Genomic DNA, 24,478 nt, shown 5'->3' on the forward strand with positions numbered 1-24,478 from the left:
TGCACGACAAAAGGAAGGAAATAGTTGACTATCTATTTATCTTATTAAATACGCGAGTATACTTCAAATCAAAATAACTGCCGAAACAGTTGAGTAGAAACATCGTTCTATTTTCCATTTTCATTTAATAAGAAATTTTAAAAGCTTGATGCATAACTTGATGGTGATTAAATTCTGGGAATCATTAATAATTAGCAAAGTAATAAACCACCACACAGTACACCAAGCCCCAATCACAATCGTTTTGTTTCGAGAAAAGGAAAAAAGGAATCAAAGTCATTTTTAAAAAGATGTAATTTTTATGAAAGGAGACACCATTAGCACACACAAACAATTCATATACTGTGATAATAAGTAGTGGAACATGCCAAACTGATGTCCTGCCATATTCACTAATCTTCACTAACGTCTGTAAATGCTGAACTTAGCTCTTGCATTAGCGACAATCACTGATGTGAAATAAAACGAAAATGCTAAGTTAGTCTAAGGAAGCAGCAGAACAATTGACCAAATAACTTATATTACTCAAAACAACAATACTATATTTTCAAAGACATTTAGCGGAAAATCCTTTATCACTTTACAACGTCCAACAGACAAATGTAGCGATGAGCGGTAAGGGGGTCTGTCAAGAGACATTAGGTGCGTTTTATGATGTGGCACGGAGCAATAAGAGAAATATTATATAAAATTTGTATTTGGTATAAAAGGTCTACCCTTCCATTTCAGTACAACAACAACAACAAAAAAAAACATTACCGTACGTAGACAAAGTCCGTATTGATTATTGCTCTGATAATAGAAGCATTAAAGTAATAAAGGCGAAGCGGAACTTCACTGATGTCTGTCGGAGTTTGTTTCATATGGATCATGTGTAACTAAATTAATGTATTAACCTTTAGCCTGCTGGCGGCAAGTGATTCCGCCTTTACGACCGGTGCAGACCAAGATCAGCCTGCACACTGCACTGTTCGCTATTCAGTCAGTAAAATTCCATTGACACCCCTTCGAATAATAAATGGTATGACCCAAACTGAATGATGGACCATTCCATTTTAGAAATTTAGCGGGCTAAGGGTTTATAAAAAGATTTCTTTGTTTGTCACATGTCAAAACAGCAAAGTGCTTTTAAAATTTTTTTTGAAACAAAATGTTTCTAAACGGATTACAAATTCAAAGTCCAAATATACATCGAGATTTGTAATACACGAAGACTGGAAAATAACACGGGAGCTGTTGCTGTATTAAAAGCTTTGAATCACTTTTCAGTTCATATGGCGTATATTTGTCTGTAGAAAAAGCACTCGTTGTATAAAACATTGTGTTTATAGTCTGAATTTGAAATTACGTGTTTTTGATTTTGTTGAGCTGTGTAGTAGCTAAGTAGGATATAAAGAATAATTCTGACTGATTTACTTACTGATATATACAATCAAATTGTTGATATTTGCACTGAGCATGGATGTCAGTATATTAGTTTCGAGTTCACGAGTTACAGTTTGGATTTTTTTTTGTATATCTTTATATATCACATTCATTACTTTTTTCATAATTTCAAACTAACTCTATAATAGTGCAAGTTGTGTTTCATCCTGCCACCAACATGCAATTAACGCTGTTGTCTTGGGTCGCCATTTTTGTGTCCGGAACATTTGGGCAACCAGCTTACGGTAAGTATTCTATCCACTATATATGTATAACTTATATTTGTATCTGTAAACAAACATGTCATCGATTGATTACTTTAATTTGTAAAATTCTTTTTCCTCATATTGCGATACCGAAAAGTACCAAAGCTCCAGATGGCTGTTTCCTTGTACCGTAGAATCAAGCTCGAGGGACATGATTTTGTTAGTTTTAAATCCAAGGTTAATTTTTCAAATGCATAAAATATTTGCCACCGTTGTTTACTTATAATTCTCCTTTGGTTATGAATATGAATTACACAATATTCATGCCTAGATGTTCGTTTAAGTTCCCTGTCCCCAGCAAAAATATTTGAAAGAAGTTTTGCTCGTCACAAACCAGTTGCCTTTATGTACCAATTACTGATATTTTCAAGAGGATATATCATAATATTCAACATACATTGAATATCGTTTGTATACCGTATCTGTTCGTGGTTTCCTATTGAGCTAATGTTTTCCTTGCTAAAGTCATTCTTGTATTTCAATATTCCACCCTGCTATGCATATTCTGATTCACAGTGGAAAGAATCTGGTCAATATATTTCCTCATGATCTACATTTATGTAAAATGATTTACTTACTGGAACAGATAGTTACGGTCCCGTTTATAGAATTAATTTGATACACACTAATAATGACTCTACTTTGTTACACTAAATTGTAAAAAAAAATGTTTAAAGCTAAAGTCTACAAATACTCCAGTCGGCATACCTCGTTTTTGCTTTTAACTCTTTGAGTACAGATGACCAACATCACAATTAGGAGTTATAAAAGTACAACCAAATTACCATTTACGAATTGTGCTCTGTTACAACCACATTTGTAATAAAAACCAGATTTGTAATAATTATAACATTTCTCGTTTTTATTACAAAAGTGGTTGCAAAGGTTCAACCACATTTGTAATAACCAGATTTGTAATAAAAATCGCAAACATTTTTTCTCGAGATGTGTTTTCCCACGTGATATTCAAGCTAATGCATGCGTTATTAAGCACGTGCAGGTCGAATTGAACTGTCCTGGGTCATTTAAGACTCCTAATGTTTTACCTGAATCCTTGTTCATGGACATATTTTATTTTAGAAAATTATAACATTTCTCGTTTTTATTAAAAAAGTGGTTCCCAAAGGTTCATCCACATTTGAAAATAACCAGATTTGTAATAAAAATCGCAAACTTTTTTTAGGGAAGTTTTTTTCCCCCCTTAAATTATTCAGCTTATGCATGCGTTATTAAGCACGTGCAGGTCGAATTAATCTGTCATGGGTCATTTAAGACCCCAAAATGTTTTACCTATAACCTTGTTCATGGACAAATTTTATTTTTAGAAAATTATTACTTTTTCCCGTTTTTATTATAAAAAGTGGTTGCAAAGGTTCTTCCACTTTTGTAATAACCAGATTTGTAATAAAAGTCGCAAACTTTTTTTGGGAGATGTGTTTTCCCACGTGATATTCAAGCTTAATGCATGCGTTTATTAAGCACGCGCAGGTCGAATTAAACTGTCCTGAGTCATTTAAGACTCCAAATGTTTTACCCGAAATCCTGTTCAGGACATATTTCTTTAAAAATTATAACAATTTCTCGTTTTTTATACAAAAGTGGTTGCAAAGGTTCAACCACATTTGTAATAACCAGATTTGTAATAAAAATCGCAAACTTTTTTTTCGGGAGATGTGTTTTCCCATTTTTGATTTTCAAGCTTATGCATGCGTTTTTAAGCACGTGCAGGTCGAATTAAACTGTCATGGGTCATTTAAGACTCCAAATGTTTTCCCTGAAATCCTTTTTCATGGACATATTTACTTTAGAAAATTATTACATTTCTCGTTTTATTACAAAAGTATTTTGCAAAAGGTTCAACCACTTTTGTAATAACCAGATTTGTAATAAAAGTCGCAAACTTTTTTTGGGGAGATGTGTTTTCCCACGTGATATAAAGCTTATGCATACGTTATTAAGCACGTGCAGGTCGAACTGAACTGTCTGGGACATTTAAGACTCCAAATGATTTTACCAGAAATCCATGTTCATTGACATATTTTATTTCAGAAAATTATTACATTTCTCGTTTTTATTACAAAAGTGGTTGCAAAGGTTCAACCACATTTGTAATAACCAGATTTGTAATAAAAATCGCAAACACGTTTTCAAGAGATGTGTTTTCCCACTTGATATTCAGTTATGCATGCGTTTTTTAAGCACGTGCAGGTCGAATTAAACTGTCCTGGGTCATTTAAGAACTCCAAATGTTTACCTGATATCCTTGTTCATGGACATAATTATGTTACTTTAAAAAATTTTTACATTTTCTCTTTTTTTTTAAAAAAGTAGTTGCAAGGTTCAACCAGTTTTGTAATAACCAGATTTGTAATAAAAACCTAAACTTTTCTTTTCCGGAGATGTGTTTTCCCACGTGATATTCAAGCTTATGCATGCGTTATTAAGCACGTGCAGGTTGAATTGAACTCTCTTGGGTCATTTAAGAAACTCGAAATGTATTACTTGAAATCTCTGTATAAATATTTGTCCGAAGACACTGTTTCTGGCATTTTTAAAGGTTCTAGCTTGATGGAAGATGTCGAAAATTGTTATGAATCTAATCCAGAAATTCTTACGTATATTATCTTTTCAAAAAAATTTTACTTGCCAAAAGGCCTGTAAACAAAAGCCATTTCATATCAGCAGGTTTTAGTGGATTCTTTATGTAAGCTAATTCGTACCTATATACAAAACAGCGCAAAAAAATTCTGTAGGGATTAATTCCTCAAAATTTCATAAATACCATCTACTCTTAATTCTAAATGACCCTAATCCCGTTGTAAACAGTTTGTCATCTTGGGGTATTCAAGATCATCTTTAGTGAAAGGTCGTTTTTGCATTAAGCCTATAGGGTAAAATGGGGTAACTGGGACAATGGGGAAACTGGGACACTTTACACTTTTTTCAATAAATTGGGGGAAATATTGGTTACGTTCCCTAAAAAAAGATCATATGTTTTAAAAAGGAATCAGTGTTAACCTAATATGACAAAACTTTTCTGCCGATGGATTGGAAAATATTTTAAGAATCGATTTTCTAACATATGTGAGAGTATTTCTAATTAAATAAAAAAAGAAAACATAAAATTACACGCTGTAAATAATTATGCTATTTTTTTCAGATGGGCATTAAAATATTCTTTTATGTTTTGTCTTTGAAAAACGCCAGTAGAAATAGTCCTTGACTTTATAGATGTATTTGCTTATATGTGGTCGGTATATCCCAAAAAGATCTTAAAGATATTTAATTTCGGTCCGTAACGGCTTTTATCATAAATGTGACGTCAATTTTGACCAAGAAGCTGGTTTCGTTTTAAAAACAAATATCGCATTAAAATTGTTTGAATTATGAAGCGTATTAGTATCATTGCAAATCAAGGACAAAGGCCATTATTTTGTTTTAAATTCTATAAAAAAATAAATGATTTGTTTATTGCTTTCATTTGAATAATAAATTTGGGCCCGTCATGAACGTTGCGTTGACGTCAGCAACGACGTTTTTAAACAGGTGCTTGTTTGTGAAATATGGCTTCCAAATTTTTTTTAGTATGTGTTGATCCTTCCCGTTATGGGAAGGTTCAAAAACGTAGGTATCAATTACTATTTTATACAATGGATTTGTTTTTTGAGAAATTACAATACTTTATTTTAAAAGGCTTTCAAAAGGTCCCGCTTACCCAATGTATTGTGGCAAGTTGGCATGTCGTTAAAACAAAGTTCTCATGATTTATTTTGAACGAACTGGATGCGGAAGGAAAATGGGGAATATGCTCCCAAAGGCAGTAATAAAAAGTTGTACATAACTGGACATTTCCACTATAAATTGTCAATTTTAATCTTTTTCCACAAATGAATGAAAAGTAGGAAAGAAAGTCTAGTAATGACGAAAACTCTGATATTTTGTAAGTATACCATAGTTTAAAAGGCGTGGTCATAAAAATATATTAGCTTAACTCTGGTGCAATACTGAATTTTCTAAACCCCATACCCAAATTTACATGATCTAAGTCACTGTTAGTCACATACGTTTATTTAAAGGGAGATCGTTCCCGTGAACCCCCCCACTCATTCGCGTAAAATCTGGTGAGTTAGAATTTTGATAGCTGATAGGCTATACTGATATTCTTCATGTTTAAAGAACGCGGCAAATCTTATATTATAGTGTATTTTATAGGTGAAGCGCAGGAACCAACTGACTCAAGCCAACATTTGTTCTTTTTGTTAATTACTCCTTTTAAAAGATGACGTTGTGTCAAATATTCGGCTAAAGCAACACCAAATATTGGCCCGGACAACACATTTTAGTACAGTTGCCAACAGTTTCCGAGAGCGTATGCCCATGGTCCCGTCTAGTCTCCTTAACCTGCCCTTCCCCCACATTTCATCCCCTCCTCCCCGAGTCTTCCTGTAGCAAAAACAGTTAATGTCCTTATTCTTGTGAAAAAAGACACACTTTTAATGTCCGTAATATTTGATAAAATCTATGTTTAAGACTGTTTAAAATTTGTCAGTTTCAGTGTAAAATCACATTTAACTAAGGATTAGTCAAGTTTATGTTATCCCTACATAGTTATTACACTTATAACATTTTCTATTTTAAACGATTATATAATAAGCTATATGAAAGAAATAATGACATTTAAATTTTGGCAAACTTGGACTATTGTTTCTTTATGCATCCCCTTTTTTACCAAAAAAGTCCCTAAATTGTAATAATACGGAGCTATATTTCAGTTTAATTCTTTTTGAACTGTGGACATGATGTTTCTTTGCATAATGCGCTGTAATATACATAAATTCTAAAACTAAAATGTCCCAAGTTACCCCAACTGGATGGGGTAACTTGGGACACTTGACCAATGTTTAATTAATTTATAGTTAATCACAGGTTATCAGGTATTTGTAAAAGTTTATATTCGTCATATATTATATAGGTTGCGCATACTGAAATATCAATAAATCAAGTTTATATTTTGTCTTTCTAAAATATTACTCAACAGTGTTTCTTTAAGTGTCCCAGTTACCCCATTTTACCCTACTCTTACAGCTTACCTGACACATGGACATAGACACGAACACCAATGGCAAATATTGGACTTCAGCAAAATCATTTGATATAGGAAACAATCAAATAACAAGCTTATTAAGATTTAGCTAAATTTATTAGGTCTATATCCTTTAGACCATTTAAAGACACATGATCACAGATAACGCAAAATTACACAACAAGTATCGTAGTATCGTAAGCAGGCATGAAATAAGGCACAATGCTACAAAATCAGGGTTACAACATTAGTATCAGTCATGTCAGTGTCTTTGACTCTAATGACCCCAACACCTAACGTCTTCCACGATTCACATGCTGAGGATTCACGTGCTGAGTCAAAGCAGGCGACAGATGCAAATAGTTACAGACACACATACACACGAACATTTACACACACGCACACGAACGCACGCACACGCACAACCTGGCTGGTAGAAATATACATAAGAGCTTAACAATATTTTTATATGTAACAAAATCTAACTTAAAATGTGGCATAAATATGTAAAAAGAAAAAAAAACTCATAACAGAGTTCTGGGGGAAATCATTACTAGTGTAAAGTGTTATAGCAGAGATCCAGTTTCAGTTTCCAGTCAATACCTTTGAAAGTTACTGATAAATTGAACTTTATATAAAACTGTACCATAAAGGTCTCGGTGCAAACGAAGCATAACTCTCTCTCTATTAGGGTTATGGAGATTGTTTCTTCTAGTGTAATCTTTGATATTAAAGAAATATTTTAAGTTTCAAATCAATAGCTTTCAAAGTAACAGAGATGCCATAAACAATAACTTTAATCTAAAAATTCTAAGTATAACACTTTACACAAGTAATGATTTCCCCCACAACTCTGTTATGAGTTTTTTTTTTTTTTTATATATATATTTATTTCTGCCAGGTTGTGCGTGTACGCGTTCGTGTGCGTGTGTGTAAATGTTCGTGTGTATTTTGTGTCTGTAACTATTTGCATCTGTCGACTGCTTTGACTCAGCAAGTGAATCGTGGAAGACGTTAGGTGTTGGGGTCATTAGAGTCAAAGACACTGACATGACTGATACTAAAGGCTATGTTGTAACCCTGATTTTGTAGCATTGCCCCTTACTTCATGCCTGCTTACGATACTACGATACTTGTTGTGTAATTTTGCGTTATTTGTGATCATGTGTCTTTAAAGGGTCTAAAGGATATAGACCTAATAAAGTTAGCTAAATCTTAATAAGCTTGTTATTTGATTATTTCCTACATCAAATGATTCTGCTGAAGTCCAATATTTGCCATTGGTGTTCGTGTCTATGTCCATGTGTCAGGTAAGCTGTAAGAGTATAGGCTTAATGCAAAAACGACCTTTCACTAAAGATGATCTTGAATACCCCAAGACGACAACTGTTTACAACGGGATTAGGGTCATTAAGAATTAAAAGTAGATGGTTTTTATGAAATTTTGAGGAATTAATCCCTACAGAAATTATTTTGCGCATGTGTGATATATAGGTACGAATTAGCTTACATAAAGAATCCACTAAAACCTGCTGATATGAAATGGCCTTTTGGCATGTAAAATCTGTTTGAAAAGATAAATATACATAAGAATTTCTGGACCAGATTCATAACTATTTTCCGACATCTTCTATCAAGCTAGAACCTTTAAAAATGCCAGTTTAGTGTCTTAGGACAAATATTTATACAGAGATTTCAAGTAATATATTTGGAGTTCTTAAATCACATAAGAGAGTTCAATTCAACCTGCACGTGCTTAATAACGCATGCATAAGCTTGAATATCACGTGAGAAAACACGTCTCCGGAAAAGAAAAGTTTGCGATTTTTATTACAAATCTGGTTATTACAAATGTGGTTGAACCTTTGCAACCACTTTTGTAATAAAAACGAGAAATGTTATAATTTTCTGAAATAAAATATGTCCATGAACAAGGATTTCAGGTAAAACATTTGGAGTCTTAAATGATTCATGACAGTTTAGTTCGACCTGCACGTGCTTAATAACGTATGCATAAGCTTGAATATCACGTGGGAAAACACATCTCTCGATAAAAAGTGTTTGCGATTTTTATTACAAATCTGGTTATTACAAATGAGGTTGAACCTTTGCAACCACTTTGTAATAACAACGAGAAATGTAATAATTTTCTAAAATAAAATATGTCCATGAACAAAAGATTTCGGTAAATCATTTGGAGTCTTAAATGACCCATGACAGTTTAGTTCGACCTGCACGTGCTTAATAACGCATGCATAAGCTTGAATATCACGTGGGAAAACACATCTCTCGAAAAAAAGTGTTTGCGATTTTTATTACAAATCTGGTTATTACAAATGTGGTTGAACCTTTGCAACCACTTTTGTAATAACAACGAGAAATGTAATAATTTTCTAAAATATAATATGTCCATGAACAAGGATTTCGGGTAAATCATTTGGAGTCTTAAATGATCCATGACAGTTTAGTTCGACCTGCACGTGCTTAATAACGCATGCATAAGCTTGAATATCACGTGGGAAACACATCTCTCGAAAAAAAGTGTTTGCGATTTTTATTACAAATCTGGTTAATTACAAATGTGGTTGAAACCTTTGCAACCACTTTTGTAATAACATCGAGAAATGTATAATTTTTTAAAGTAAAATATGTACAAGAACAAGGATTTCAGGTAAAACATTTGAATCTTAAATGACCCAGGACAGTTTAATTCGACCTGCAAAGTGCTTAATAACGCATGCATAAGCTTGAATATCAAGTGGGAAAACACATCTCTCGAAAAAAAAGTTTGCGATTTTTATTACAAATCTGGTTATTACAAATGTGGTTGAACCTTTGCAACCACTTTTGTAATAAAAACGAGAAATGTAATAAGTTTTTAAAGTAAAATATGTACATGAACAGGGATTTCAGGTAAAACATTTGGAGTCTTAAATGACTCAGGACAGTTTAATTCGACCTGCACGTGCTTAATAAGGCATGCATAAGCTTGAATATCATGTGGGAAAACACATCTCCGGAAAAGAAAAGTTTGCGACTTTTATTACAAATCTGGTTATTACAAATGTGGTTGAACCTTTGCAACCACTTTTGTAATAAAAACGAGAAATGTAATAATTTTCTAAAGTAAAATATGTCCATGAACAAAGATTTCAGGTAAAACATTTGGAGTCTTAAATGACCCATGACAGTTTAGTTCGACCTGCACGTGCCTAATAACGCATGCATAAGCTTGAATATCACGTTCGAAAACACATCTCTCGAAAAAAAAAGTTTGCGATTTTTATTACAAATCTGGTTATTACAAATGTGGTTGAACCTTTGCAACCACTTTTGTAATAAAAACGAGAAATGTTATAATTATTACAAATCTAGTTTTTATTACAAATGTGGTTGTAACAGTGCTCTGCATAATGACGTTTAACCAACCTTGCAAGTAAAACAGGTACTCAAATGCCTTAGAAACAAGCCCCAATCTTGGGGTAAGCTCTTATAATCTGTTTATGCCTACAAAACATGTATGGTTGCTTGCACATGCATAGTCTCAAATCACTGAGAAAACCCTTAAGTATTCAATAATGTATTATGTTTTCTTTAATAGACTTAAAATCTCGCTGCAGATTATGACTGTGCATACTCCTTCGATCCTAGAGACAGCCGTATATTTGTACATCAGTATGGCGGACCGACCTCTTGCTTTTGGAAGTTCACGGCTCATGAGGGAGAAACTTTCCAGCTCACTTTCAAAGATTTTGGTGTTGACCAACAAAGCGCTGATTGTTCTAAACATTATGTTACTGTAGGTAGTTGTCACGTGATATTTTTTTTTGAGTAATTCCTAAAGTTCAACATTGCATTATTGATAACTTTAAAATGGACCTATCATTTCCTTGTGGTCGAAAGGTACCTTTACACATTTACTTGATACAATTATGTTCATTATAAATGATTCTACTGTTTTTGGTCTTTCATTTGAGCCGCGCCATGAGAAAACCAACATAGTGCGTTTGCGACCAGCATGAATCCAGACCAGCCTGCCCATACGCGCAGTCTGGTCAGGATCCATGCTTTTCGCCAACGGTTTCTCTAATTGCAATAGGCTTTGAAAGAGAACAGCATGGATCCTGACCAGACTGCGCTGATGCGCAGGCTGGTCTTGATCAATGCCGGTCGCAAACGCACTATGTTGGTTTTCTCACGGCGCGGCTCATTTGTAAGTGCCTTATGCTACCTTTATTTAGGTTCGAGACGGATATGAGGAACTTAAGCACTGCGGAAGAATTAATACACCCTACAAGATAACAACGTCAGGACATACTTTAACTATTAGATTCTGGAAAAACAACATCAATGATAACTTCTACATTGATGCTAATCTAAAAATAGGTATAAAGATTCGAACATTTATTATAAAGCACATTATGTAATAGCAATCTCAAGACATACTTTAACTATTCCATTTTGGAAAAACAACATGTGGGATAACTTCTACATTGATGCTAATCTAAAAATAGGTATAAAAAAGTAAAACTTTTATTAAAAGATTTACTTAAAGTTGTAGCGACTAGTATATATATATATATATATATATATATATATATATATATATATATATATATTTACTGAAATACAGACATTTCTATACACTATTCATGAACTATGTTGCAGTAGATACGAAATCAAGATTCACTGTGCATAATATAGCAATGACATGGTCAGATGCTGAAGCAAACTGCAAACAAAATGGTGGATACATTGCAAGGAGCTTCCCGGTGGTACCACAAAAGTTAAAGAATCTGATACGCCGTACCTACAAACACAATAATAACAATGAATACTGGATAGGAAAATCGTTAACGCCATGGGTTTCGCTTTTAGGTAATAAATTAATAAGATGAGCCGCGCCATGAGAAAACCAACAAAGTGGCTTTGCGACCAGCATGAATCCAGATCAGCCTGCGCATCCGCGCAGTCTGGTCAGGCTCCATACTGTTCGCTTTCAAAGCCTATTGCAATTAGAGAAACCGTTAGGGAATAGCATGGATCCTGACCAGACTGCGCGAATGCGCAGGCTGGTCTGGATCAATGCTGGTCGCAAATGCACTATGTTGGTTTTCGCATGGCGCGGCTCAATTATGTTTATCCTGTATATTTTAGATACAACCCCAGTGTTTAAAGTCCTGGGGCCAGTTGTTCAAAACTTTGACAGGCAATTAAGCTAACGGTTGATTAACTTTTAGGGTAGCTTTTCGACATTTTAGAAGACTTCGAAAAACAAATGTATGAGATAAGAATTATGAACTTTGAAAAATCTTTACAATAGAATCAAAACATCATACTAGTTTCTCCCATCAAGACCAGTGTTTTGAATCAAAATATAACCAGTGGTTAGTTTAACAGCCGGTTAAAGTTTTGAACAACTGGGCCCTGGAGTGTCTTACCAACGTTTTCAGTCAGTAAATGATGTTCAACCTTTGAAAACGACATCGGTCAAATTCAGCTTTGCTCTCTTTTCTTTTTTAAGTTAAGGACCTATCACTAAACCCAGTGGTTTATCACATTATGCGCTTTTTTTAAATGCTTCAGAGTATCAATAACCCTGACCATGCTAGACACTACTGATTCTGCCGTTGCAACCAGTGCAGATTATGATCAGACTGCACGGATTAAGATCTGTATTATTCGCCATTCAAGTCAGTATCTTTTTGGGAAGCACTCCTTTTAACAGTTAATGGCACTGTCCAAATTAAAAGATGGACAAGTTCTTATAGATAAGTGTTAACAACTGATTTATAAGCGTGTTCGCGTTAGCTCTACATGTGAATATAATACTGAATGTGAATTAGGCTAGCACAATAGCCAAAGAGTTATATTCGAAGTAAGTAAATTCCCCACATTTTGATGACATCTGACCTGTCTAGGAAATGTTTAGAAGTGCTAACTTCCTTTTATACTTTTAATACAATTATTGACAAGGCGAGGCAAAGTTTGTCAGCATTGCATATAGATAACATCTTATATAATAATATATCAATTATTTAGGATGTGTTAGATGGGACAGGAATAAAGTGAAAAATGCAGTTTATAAAAAGTCAAAGTACAATCAGATGTCGGAATGTGCAACAGCATGTCGGGGTTCAGCTTCCTTTATGTTGCAGGTAATGAAACAACATAACTATATATGAAATATATGAGCCGTGCCATGAGAAAACCAACACAGTGGGTTTGCGACCAGCATGGATCCAGACCAGTCTGCGCATCCGTGCAGTCTGGTCAGGCTTCATGCTGTTCGCTTTTAAAGCCTATTGGAATTGGAGAAACTGTTAGCGATTAGCATGGATCCTGACCAGACTGCGCGGATGCGCAGGCTGGTCTGGATCCATGCTGGTCGCAAACCCACTATGTTGATTTTCTCATGGCACGGCTCATATCAATTCTTGGCTAAGTTTTCATACGTTTTACAACAATTTTCTTTTAATCTGTCTTACAACTAACCTATTATATTGAAATATCAAAAATGAGTTTCCAAATGTAAAAAAAAGTAATTTTATTTTGTATTTTTAGAGAAACTCTTGTTATTGCTTAAATGAGGAGGAAAAAAGAGGCGTCAAATATGTACCTTATATTAAGTGTGATGAACCTTGCCCTGGACAGTCACGTGAGAAATGTGGTGGGATAAATGTTTTCACATTTTATGATTATTGTGAGTATGCATTTACATTTCAAACTGTACTTGTATGACTTAAAGTTATCATATGAAACTATTTAAACTATAAAGCAAAGTCCATTATTTATGTATCACTCTTTTCATGTTGTAACCCGCGAAAAGTTCTTTACAGAGGATGTTGTACAAATAATTCCAAATGTACAAATCTAAAAACTGCTATACAAACATAATAACATAGATTTTCAAATGAAAACAAATACAAAGGACCTACTCTGTCAGTTTACAAATAAAAGGGAACCGTGTATCGGCATACTAGTATTATTTTGTTGGGAGAGGTAATTACACAGTGTCTTTCGATCTTATATTCCTGGCCGGCTTGTAACTTCTAAAAATGTCATTAATATATTATAATGTTTGGGACTGAGCATGCATTGTCTTGAAGGTGTAAGTAAGGATTTAGAGGATTTAGTTCCAAACTCTGTACCCCATGGGTACCTGGCGGAGCTCCTTCAATGTTTGATAGCGGCCACCTTGATATGACGTCATCCAAGCATGTACTTTGTCTGTAACTCCGAATCAAAACGGTATAATCAAGTTATGCGACTGTGGCAGTGTCCTGTTCAAGCAACTGGACTTTTAAAGCCCACTCAGTTAAGTGAAATTTTATATATGTTGCCAACTATAAAACATGAACAGTAGAGGTAGGTATAAAGTTACACACCTCCACACCGGTTGACCACATGCACGCATATAAAACAAATGCTTGCAAACAATTTAACACAGAAATATCTAACAGACACAAACTCACATGGTGAAGGACAAAAGCAGGACACAGCCCATGGAACGGGTATGCACTTTGGAGTTTAGGTCCGGTTTCTTTAGAGGAGGTCCTATCCATAGACTCTTAAACGCTTTATGCAAAATACTCCCACTCCATGGATGTATCAATAATTTCAGTAATGAATGGAGAAAGTTCATTTTTAAAGCCATGTAGGTAACAGACCGAGTTCTCAGGATTTTGTACTGAGTATATTTATGAGAAATTATGCAATGTGCATCACCCCTCACGCCCTCTTGCATCTGCAGTGTGCTAGTAATATTTACATAGGATGAGTAAATACAATGAATCCAAAGAGACCCTTAATGATTACTGTTGCGATAGATAATAAAATCGGCAAGAACATCCTTTTGAAGCACAGAATCAAATTAATTGAGTCTGTTCATGAGAAGTAAATGACTTCGAAGATAACTCAAAAGGAAAACAGAACCCCTTTCTCCTTTCAGATGTTTTGGAACTTAACATAAAGTAGTCAACGATATTTAAGACTTGCTAGAAGTATAGTCTCCTCATCACAATGACCCAAACGATCTTTTGCTGTTGACTGTGATGTTGGTTTAACGGCACCAACGTTCAAAATTGGTTTAGCCTCATTATTACATCTGTAAACAAGTGGCAGCTTGACCTGAGTAAAATGTTTCAGCGCGGACGGGAGCATGTTGGTCAGTCAGTCACTAGTGTTCTCGTGTATGTGTCTTGTGGAGGTACAATGCGTACTTATGACAAAGAAATGCCATGTTTAAAATAATATGCGTCAACAGAACGCAGTTTTTAAACGGCGCGCGCTGTCTACTGCAACAGAGCTGGTTTCTACGAGGTACAGTCACAAGACATGTGGCTAGCATAGTACCCAAGTCCAATATAATGCAACTATCATCCCTGGTAATAGCAACATCTAAGTAACGACCGCTGAAGTGGGTTTCTTTCATTCGTCCAAAGTAACATCGAAATGAAACTTCAGATGTTTACATTGATAATGTCCTTTTCAACTTGGCACTTCCAATTTTCTTTTGGTATTTATTCAGAACCGAATATATTCTTCAAGGAAATGAAAGTTATAGACATTTAAATGGGTTTTGTGTGCACTGTGACAATTTATCTATGCTTTTCATGTACTTTCTATTCATAGATCATGGACAAGTAGCCGAAGCAAACGACATGTATAACTGTGTATTCCAGACGGAGGAGCCCCACAACACTCAATCCTACAACAAACAGTGTCACTGTGATGAAGAATTGGGCTTTACTTGCAAATTGATCAACGGTCAGTGTATCATAATTAATGTTAACGTTGGTAATACAGAAACAGATTTTTTATTAATATGTGCAAAGGGTTTGGTATGTAGTATACTCGTACCTTATAACACGTGTAAGAATTCATTAACACTATGTTTTATAAATCAAAAGTCAATGTACCGACATTAATAGGTTTTTAGCAGCTCATTCCAATACGATCTTAGAATAAAGGTAATAATAGTATGCATATTTATATTATGTTCTTCTGTATCGACATTTCACTTTGAGAATGGTTTCAGGGTCTGAGGTCACTTTCAATAAAGATCTTCCCCGGAGGAAAACAGCACATAGCCTGTACAAGGCTATAGACTTCTGTGCCAGGCTGTCCGGTGGACTTGGAATGTCGCCACTGCCCAAGTATCCAAAACCTTATTACAAAGAAAAATACTGGACAACGATAACGAGAGCTGTGGACTGGAACTACGATTCTGGTTATTTCGAAAATAGTTTCATTAAAATTCTGTTAAATTTTCAAAGTTACACCATTCAAAATTGTCAGTTCTATACCCAAATTGATCAAATTGTTGTGTCATGAAACCTAAACTGGTTTTGACAATACTATTTTTTTTCAAATCTAAGTATATTTTATCAATAATCTAGGTATTTGCTTAGTATATTTCTTCTGCAAAGCCATTTAAGGGTGATTAATTTGCACACACATTGTGTTTAAAATAATGAGTATGACCCAAAATAAATGAATTATTAGACCAAAACGCGATGGGCCACACACAAGATGTCTTATTCAACACTAAAGTTTTAGAATATAAATATGTCGTCATGTTTGAAATATGAAAAGTATGTATAGAGATTCGCAGGATGATAAACCAAGATAAAGATTAAGACCTTACTGTTTGTTGCAGTATCCCAGAGGAGGCCAGACTTCAGCTCTGTACCGACTTTGGATTACAGGGGCATTTATCTAGAAACGTTCAGAAATACGTCAAAGAAGCATAGATTCATCTGCCAATACGGTAATATGAGCCGCACCATGAAAAAATCCAACAATGTGCATTTGCGACCAGTAGCGATCCAGAGAAGCCTGCACATCCATCCACGCAGTCTGGTCAGGATCAATGCTGCTTGCTAATGGTTTCTCTAATTGCAATAGGCTTGAAAGTGAACAGCATGGATCCTGACAAGACTGCGTGGAGGTTGGTCTGGATCCATGCTGGTCGCAAACGCACTATGTTGGTTTTCTTATGGTGGTACTCATATTAACATCAACGTACATTGGTCATGCATTTTACTTCTTAATGCGCTATATGAGGATTTGACCTCATTACATTCAGAATTAATACAAATTTGCATTTCTTCTTAGGTGAAAATTGATACTGCCTAAAATTTCTTTATAATATCATTGAGGTTAAAGATAAATATCAATAAGACTGGTGCTTACTTCTTTATAATACTACCTTTAGTCGACTGGATGCTATTTTCTATAATGTTGCAGATATTGTATCATGCGGTCAAAATGTATCAGCAGACGACGGCAACATAACATCTCCTAATTATCCGCTGGAATATAAGAATGGTCAAGTCTGTGAATGGCAGATTACAGTAAATGACAGCAAGATAATCCAACTTGTAATTGCTGATATGGATCTCGAAAATAGCCAGGACTGCATTTATGACTATCTTTTGGTTTGTATAGGGTATTGTAATAGACATTCATGAACAATTTATCTGTATTACATGATATTGATTTACTATGTGATCAACAATTTATAAAACACTTTACAATTTAAAATACATAAAACATGTAAAATTTTGTAGTATGAAAATATTTTTACCATGTTAAAAAACATATACATGTATCTGATAAGGCCAAGATGTATTTTTCTATGTTTACAATATTAAATTTGTCTCGCACAAACAAAACCGTTTAACAGACTATTTAAATCGCACTAAAATGATTGTTCCAATATATTCAGACACATCTTACAGATGTCGCAAAATGCATTCATTTGACACTAACAAGATGTACTACATTGTTTAACTTCTCAGGTGGTAGAAAACACTACTAGCGAGAGGTTATGTGGCAGGCGTCGAAAACAGTATATACTCACAAAGTACAACACGGTCAATATTGTGTTTCGTAGTGATGATACATTAACAGGAGCTGGATTCACTTTATTGTGGTCGGCAGGGTATTATAAATAAAATGCTAAGTTTCATGCACATTTATTCACACTTTATTTAGCCTTGATTTAAATTTATTTGGAAAACTGGTAACTATTTAAATGGTGTAGTATCAAGTTTGTGGTAAACAATGGTATAATCGAAATGCATTTGAGCCTTGCCATGGGAAAACCAACATAGTGGGTTTGCGACCAGCATGGATCCGCGCAGTCTGGTCAGGATCCATGCTGTTCGCTAACAGTTTCTCTAATTCCAATAGACTTTGAAAGCGAACAGCATGGATTCTGACCAGACTGCAAGGATGCGCAGGCTGGTCTGGATCCATGCTGGTCGCAAACGCACTATGTTGGTTTTCTCATGGCACGGCTCATTTTATTTTATACAGTTAACGTTGTACTGGTAAGCGGCAGGATTTTAACATGAAACATATAATCATATTACATCTAAATTGTTTCCTTAATTATCTTGTCGCAGTGGATCGAAGTATAAGCACTTATCCAACTACAAGTTCTGATGGAGAGTTTGGTAAATCATCTGAACAGAAGTCTCTGAGTGGTAAGTTTTCTGATTGTGAAAAGATCCATGGTCCAAACATGTGATATTTTACAAGATATGAACATGTAGTATGTTCTTAATTGTCGGCAAATTGAATCTAAACCATGATAATTTTACTAGCGCGTTGAAATGTAAATAAAATCAGGAAATGGCATTGTTTTATTAAACGGTTAAGTTCGTTTCATTTATACGAAAGCGCAGTAAAGTTTGACTTTTTTGTATAACATGCGTTAATCAGTTTCTATAATTGTTAACAGGTGGCGCTATAGTGGGGATAACTGTTGCTGTAGCTGCCTTCTGTGTTTTAATGGCCGCTTTCTTGGCTTGTGTTTTCTACAGAAAAACGTACAAGCACATTTCCTTATATAGTAACCTACATTTTCTAAATATATTTAGCAGTTTGAAAAAAAGTGTTAAATCATCAGCATTAACTTATAAAATTTATTATATAACGCTTTTTATAACTTTTATTAATTCCGTTCATCATAGCCAAGTAAATGTTCGGCTTTTCATTTTCAAGTGAATAGATCACCTCGTTTTTCTTAATCATGAAGATCAAACAAAGCTTCTGTTAATAAGGAAAGGGAATAATACAGCATTTGCTGGTCATCACAATAAAACGCAATTTGTACAAAAAAAAGTCATTTTGTTTCGTTATCAGACATCCTACACGTACAGTGCAAGACCATGAAGAGACGTCCACTGCGCATAATTTAGTTTACGCAATATCATCATTCAATACTGGCAGCAGTTTTAACGATGAAGATAATAAAGCATATGAAAATGTATCGCAGAAAAGGAGGGAGAACTTGAGAGCCGTGAGTAAACAGGATTTTTAAATGCGAATCAGAATGCATCGCAGACAAGGAGGAGGGTAAACTTGAGAGCCGTGAGTAAACACGATTTTTAATGTGTGAATCAAAATGCATCGCAGACAAGGAGGAAGGCAAACTTGAGAGCCGTGGTTAAACATGATTTTTATATGTGAACCAAAATGTATCGCAGACAAGGAGGAAGGCAAACTTGAGAGCTGTGAGTAAAATTTATTTGTAAACGTGAATCAAAATGCATCGCAGACAAGGAGGAAGGTAAACATGATTTTTAAATGTGAATCAAAATGCATCGCAGACAAGGAGGAGAGCCGTGAGTAAAATTGATTTTTAAACGTGAATCAAAATGCACCGCAGACAAGGAGGAAGGTAAACTTGAGAGCCGTGGTTAAACGTGATTTTTCAATGTGAATTAAAATGTATCTCAGACAAGGAGAGAGAACTTGAGAGCCGTGAGTAAACACGATTTTTAAATGCGAATTAGTATGTATCGCAGACAAGGAGGGAGAACTTGAAAGCCGTGAGTAAACAATATTTTGGAATGCGAATTAGTATGTATTAATGTGTGGCAGACGAGGAGGAGGAAGAGCGTGAGAGCCGCGTATAAACAAGATTTTTAAATGCGAATCAGAATGTATGGCAGACAAGGAGAGAGACATTGAGAGCCGTGAGTAAACAATATTTTAAAAAAGCGAATCAGAGTTTGTGGCAGACGAGGAGAGAGACATTGAGAGCGGTGAATAAACAATATCTTTTAAAGCGAATCAGAGTTTGTGGCAGACGAGGAGAGAGACGTTGAGAGCCGTAAGTAAACAATATTTTTAATGCGAATCAGAATGTATCGCAGACAAGGGAAGAGAACTTGTAAGCCGTGATTAAACAAGATTTTTAAATGCGAATCAGAATGTATGGCAGACGAGGAGGAGGAAGAACTTGAGAGCCGCGAATTAATCAAATGGTATTTCTGACAAGGAGAGAGACCTTGCGAGCCGTCAGTAACTGTGATTTTTAAATGTGAATTAGAATGTATGACAGACGAGGAGGAAGTAGAACTTGAGAGCCGTCAGTAAACATGATTTTAAATGCGAATGAGAATGTATCGCAAACAAGGAGGAAAGATATTTTGAGAGCCGTGTGTAAACATACTGCAGACAAAGAGAATGATATTTTGTGAGCCATGAGTAAACATAATTTTTAAATGTGAATAAATATACTGCAGAAAAGGAGGAAGGATATTTTGAGAGCCATGATGCGAATATATCAATAAAATCTGTAAGAAGATTAGTTCAAAAATGTATCAGAATGTACCTTAGACGAGGAGAAAGTGTAACTTGGGAGACGTGAGCAAAGGTTGTTTAAAACCATGCGAACATGTCAAATAATATCAGAATGCATCGCCGCCAAGGAAGGAGAACATGAGAGCCCTGAGTAAATTTGATTTTAAATGCGAACATATCAAAATAGAAAAAGTGGAAACTCCACAGGTCGCTCAACACGACAAAAACAAAAATGTTGCAGGCTCGGTTTGATTTCAAATCCTGTCAAAATATATCGCTAACAAGGAGGAAAGAGAACTTCGGAGCTGTGAGTATTCATGATTTTAAAATGCGAACATTTCAAATCTTATCAGGATGTAACACAAAGAGGAATGATAATTTGAGAGCAATGAGTAAACACTATTTTTAAATGCGAGCATATTATTATATTATATTATTATTATACCAGATTTATATAGCGCCCTTTTCATGATCAATTTCACGTTCAAAGGCGCTTTACATAGTTCAAATGCAGCCACACAGGGCGCATAAATTCATCCTCTACTAGTACAGACACAGAGCGATCTGACCAGAGGGACAGAGTGAGACAAAGCCCCCACGACAGAGAGATCAGTACACCTCTAGTTGAGTGGGAAACACTGAAAAGCGTTTCTGAAAATTCCCGAGTAGCTGCAGGGGATCGAACCCCCGACCTCAGGATTGGAAGGCCAGTGTGCAAACCACTGAGCTATCCGTCCACCCTATCAAATCTGATCAGAATGCATCGCAGATAAGAAGGACGAAGTACTTTGCAGATGTGAGTTAACATTTTAAATGCCAACAAATTATACCAGAATGTATCGATACAGACAAGGAAAGGGGAATAAGTTGTGGGTAAATATGATTTTTAAATGCGAAAATATCAGATCAGATAAGAATGTATCAGAAAATCTTATCAGAATGCATCACAGACAAGGAGGAAGATAAGTTGAGAGCTGTGAGTATACATGATTTTTAAATGAGAAAATATCAAAATATTTAAAAATATGTATTGCAGACTAAGAGGAAGGGGAACTTAAGATCTGTGAGTAAACATGATTTATAAATGCAAATATATCAAATGATATCGGAATGAATTGCAAACAAAGAGGAAGGATAACTCAACACAACAGCTGTTAAGTTACATGACAAACCATTTAAGTTATGGCAGATCACCTGTGTATAAGGACCAATAAGTGTTTCTAGCTGTATGATATTTTAAATTGTCTCATGCATACCCTTGACTGCTGTATCTTGCACAATATTGCGATCAGTTATAACAAGACGATGACGTTTTGAACTTTTTCAGGATAAAACATTAAAATGAAAATTGTTTATCAAACAGGAAGCGTCGTATGCTAACGATCCCAGCAGGAGCGTGGAGAGCAGCGGAAACATCTACCTAACTATAAACTACGGGAATAATGACGTCATGGGTGATGTAAGTACTGATGCAGGAAGCAAGGCCAACCTTCTTTTAGATAGCGACAGTAGCGCTACTGATACAATTGATAGTAGAACGACAAGGGAGAAAAAGAACATGCAACCTAAAGAAGCATCAGGAAGTGGCACTGACGAGGCTACAGGTGCTGAACAACCGTATACGGACATTACTGATACTTCCAATATTGATGATATAGGGAAAGAGTGTATTAAAGTAGAAAGTACAAAAAACATTGTTGATTCGGGTCAGGAGTCATCTGTTGCATACACTGATGTAGTGTTTGAAAGATCAGTTAATCCTCCTGAAACGAAAGAAGAAGACGGTTACCTTAATGCTGGGCTGTCTAGCAATGCTAAAATGCCACATTATGAGGATATAGAATCTTCTGAATGTGTTCTCAATGGTGCTCACAAAACGGGTACAGATGTGAAAAAGGAAAACGATGCAAGTAATTCATATTTGGAATTATAAACATCGTTAATTTCAGGTACAAGACAAATGTGGCAATTTTAATTTTAAATATTTCATTTTTAGTTAGTGTCGACGTTAAAGAATACTGCAACTGCCATGCCAAAAAGTGTAAGTTTTAGTTGTTTACCTCAATCGTTTGGTATACTTAGTGAAAGTCCAAAAACTGATTATATTAAGTATCTTTGGTCGCCATCAAACAGTATCATGTGTTTAAAGTTTGCAAGAAACGAAGTTACTGTTTAGTTTTGACAATTATTTTCAAACAATGTCTACATACCTGCATTAATTTTCAGAAGTCAAAGTCGATACGGTGATACATTTGTATTTTGTGCATATGACCTCGGTAAAAGTATCAACGAGTGAATAGAGTATTGCCAAGCAAAAAAGGGTGTCAAGAGGACTTACTGTCTCAACTGCAGCATAACCTAATGATCTGAAATACATGAATGTTGTACCTGTATATTCAATAGCATGTTATATAAATACTATGTTATATATAATGCTAAATGTTTGATTTAGCATGTACACACATTTACAGTTGTTAATTGCTTTTAAAAATAAATGTTAGTCAGGACATAAAAATGGCCTAACATCTTTGACTTCAACGAGCGACCTTGGCCTTTAAGCTGGATGTTTACGTTAATATCAAAACACCTTGATGGAAGGAAAGCAACAGAAAATTTGAAAACAGAACCTGATTACGTTTCGCTTCTAAACGGTACCTTTACCTTTTAGCTAGGGCCTAGGTGTTTCATATGGCATATCAAATCATTATGAGGGAAAATTGTAAAAATTCCTTGATCGATCCCGAGCAAATCGTAGAACGCCGAAGGCAATATTACATTCTATTGAGATTTTACTGGAAAAAAATAATATTTAGCTCTCCGAAGGAATAACATCTGAGACACACATATTTGTTTTGCATAACCATATACATGTATTCTGAAAGAGATTTTGAAATTTCAAAATGGCTACAATTATTTAGCGCGTACATCTATTCACGCAAGAATTAAATTTTTATGTTGGTTTATAGCTGTACGAAGAAAGAGATCATGCTGTGTTACACCAATGCAACACTGCCCAGCATTTGCTTGTACCCGGTCTTAAAGTATGCGAAATGCAGAACAAGAACAAGTACTTTGTATCGATGCTCGTTACTCAAGGGAGGACTGTCATTTCACCAACAGCAACCACGGTAGCGATAGTCCTATAATAGAAGTTGGCCCTTGTGTTCATAAATATCTACAAATACTTGCAGAACTGGTTTGAAATAATTTTTCATATAAGAGGTAATGAGAAGTGTAATACCCATCACGCCTCCAGCCACAGGATTAAGCGTAACTCTATAATAATACAACTAAATTGACTCCATGGTTCCAAACTATTACAAAATATAATAAAACGGAGTCCAAGTCTACTAGCTGTAATGATGGGTACTTTACAGGCTTTCCAATGCTTTCCACTACTAATAAGTTAAACAAGGGCTGTTGGAGGATAGCAACGCTAGACTATTCAAAGGCTTGTCACTAAAACAGTTGAAAGGATGAACATGTTTAGACATAAACAAGTTTAAAGGGTTTTGTTTGTTTTGGGCTTTAACGCCGATTTTTTTTCAACAGTATTTCAGTTATGTAACGGCGGGCATTCAATCCATCCAGTGTTCCTTGATACTGCAGCAGTACAAACCTGTTCTCTGCAAGTAACTTTCAACTTTCCCACATGAATCAGAGGCGGAGAATGAGTGACATTCAGATATTATGTCTTTATCAATTCGTCACGGAGAATTTATGCTTCGTCCAGGGATGGAACTTGCGACACCCGGGATCCGAAGATCTGCACACTCCGTGCTGAACAAAACGGACAGGCTAAGTTATATTTAAGGGACAACTAACTCTCCCTTTTAAGATGTTTAAAGAGGTTACATTTTTCGGATTTAACGCCGCACCGACACAATTGCAATTACAGGTCATATGGCTACTTTCCAGCTTTGATGGTGGAGGAAAACCACAGGTGCCCCTTCGTGCATTATTTCATCACGAGCGGGCACCTGGGTGGAACAACCGACTTTCCGTAAGTCAGCTGGATGGCTTCTCACATGAAGAATAGTGAGACTCGAACCCACATCGATGAGGGGCAAGTGATTCGAAGTCAGCGAGCTTGAACACTTGG

At 35.3% G+C, this 24,478-nt stretch overlaps 1 protein-coding gene across 9 annotated transcripts; it reads left to right on the forward strand.

The window, feature by feature from the left end:
* Positions 1-1,414: 1,414 nt before the first annotated feature.
* Positions 1,415-23,000, forward strand: LOC123561694 (uncharacterized). Of its 9 annotated transcripts, XM_053552997.1 has the most exons (16): positions 1,417-1,670; positions 10,395-10,573; positions 11,016-11,160; positions 11,443-11,652; positions 12,817-12,932; positions 13,339-13,477; positions 15,409-15,543; positions 15,815-16,006; positions 16,436-16,546; positions 17,026-17,216; positions 17,580-17,717; positions 18,185-18,269; positions 18,527-18,614; positions 18,931-19,087; positions 21,740-22,325; positions 22,603-22,996. In XM_053552997.1, exons 1-15 carry the CDS (start codon positions 1,604-1,606, stop codon positions 22,307-22,309), a joined length of 2,523 nt encoding a protein of 840 aa, XP_053408972.1. In that variant the 5' UTR covers positions 1,417-1,603; the 3' UTR covers positions 22,310-22,325; positions 22,603-22,996. The 9 variants fall into 9 exon arrangements, with proteins under 9 accessions (XP_053408980.1, XP_053408972.1, XP_053408975.1 ...); XM_053553005.1 differs by lacking the exon at positions 22,603-22,996 and having other exon boundaries at positions 1,415-1,670; positions 21,704-21,828; XM_053553000.1 differs by having other exon boundaries at positions 11,479-11,652; positions 21,740-23,000.
* Positions 23,001-24,478: the final 1,478 nt, after the last annotated feature.

This window comes from Mercenaria mercenaria, chromosome 10 (genome assembly GCF_021730395.1).
Source record: "Mercenaria mercenaria strain notata chromosome 10, MADL_Memer_1, whole genome shotgun sequence".
Classification (NCBI taxonomy): domain Eukaryota; kingdom Metazoa; phylum Mollusca; class Bivalvia; order Venerida; family Veneridae; genus Mercenaria; species Mercenaria mercenaria.

Coding starts and splice junctions, on each gene's coding strand:
- LOC123561694 (XM_053552996.1), top strand. CDS start 1,604: ATGCAATTAACGCTGTTGTCTTGGGTCGCCATTTTTGTGTCCGGAACA. Junction 11,653..12,816: donor GCCATGGGTTTCGCTTTTAG/GTAATAAATTAA, acceptor TCAATTATTTAG/GATGTGTTAGATGGGACAGG. Junction 16,547..17,025: donor TAGATTCATCTGCCAATACG/GTAATATGAGCC, acceptor ATAATGTTGCAG/ATATTGTATCATGCGGTCAA.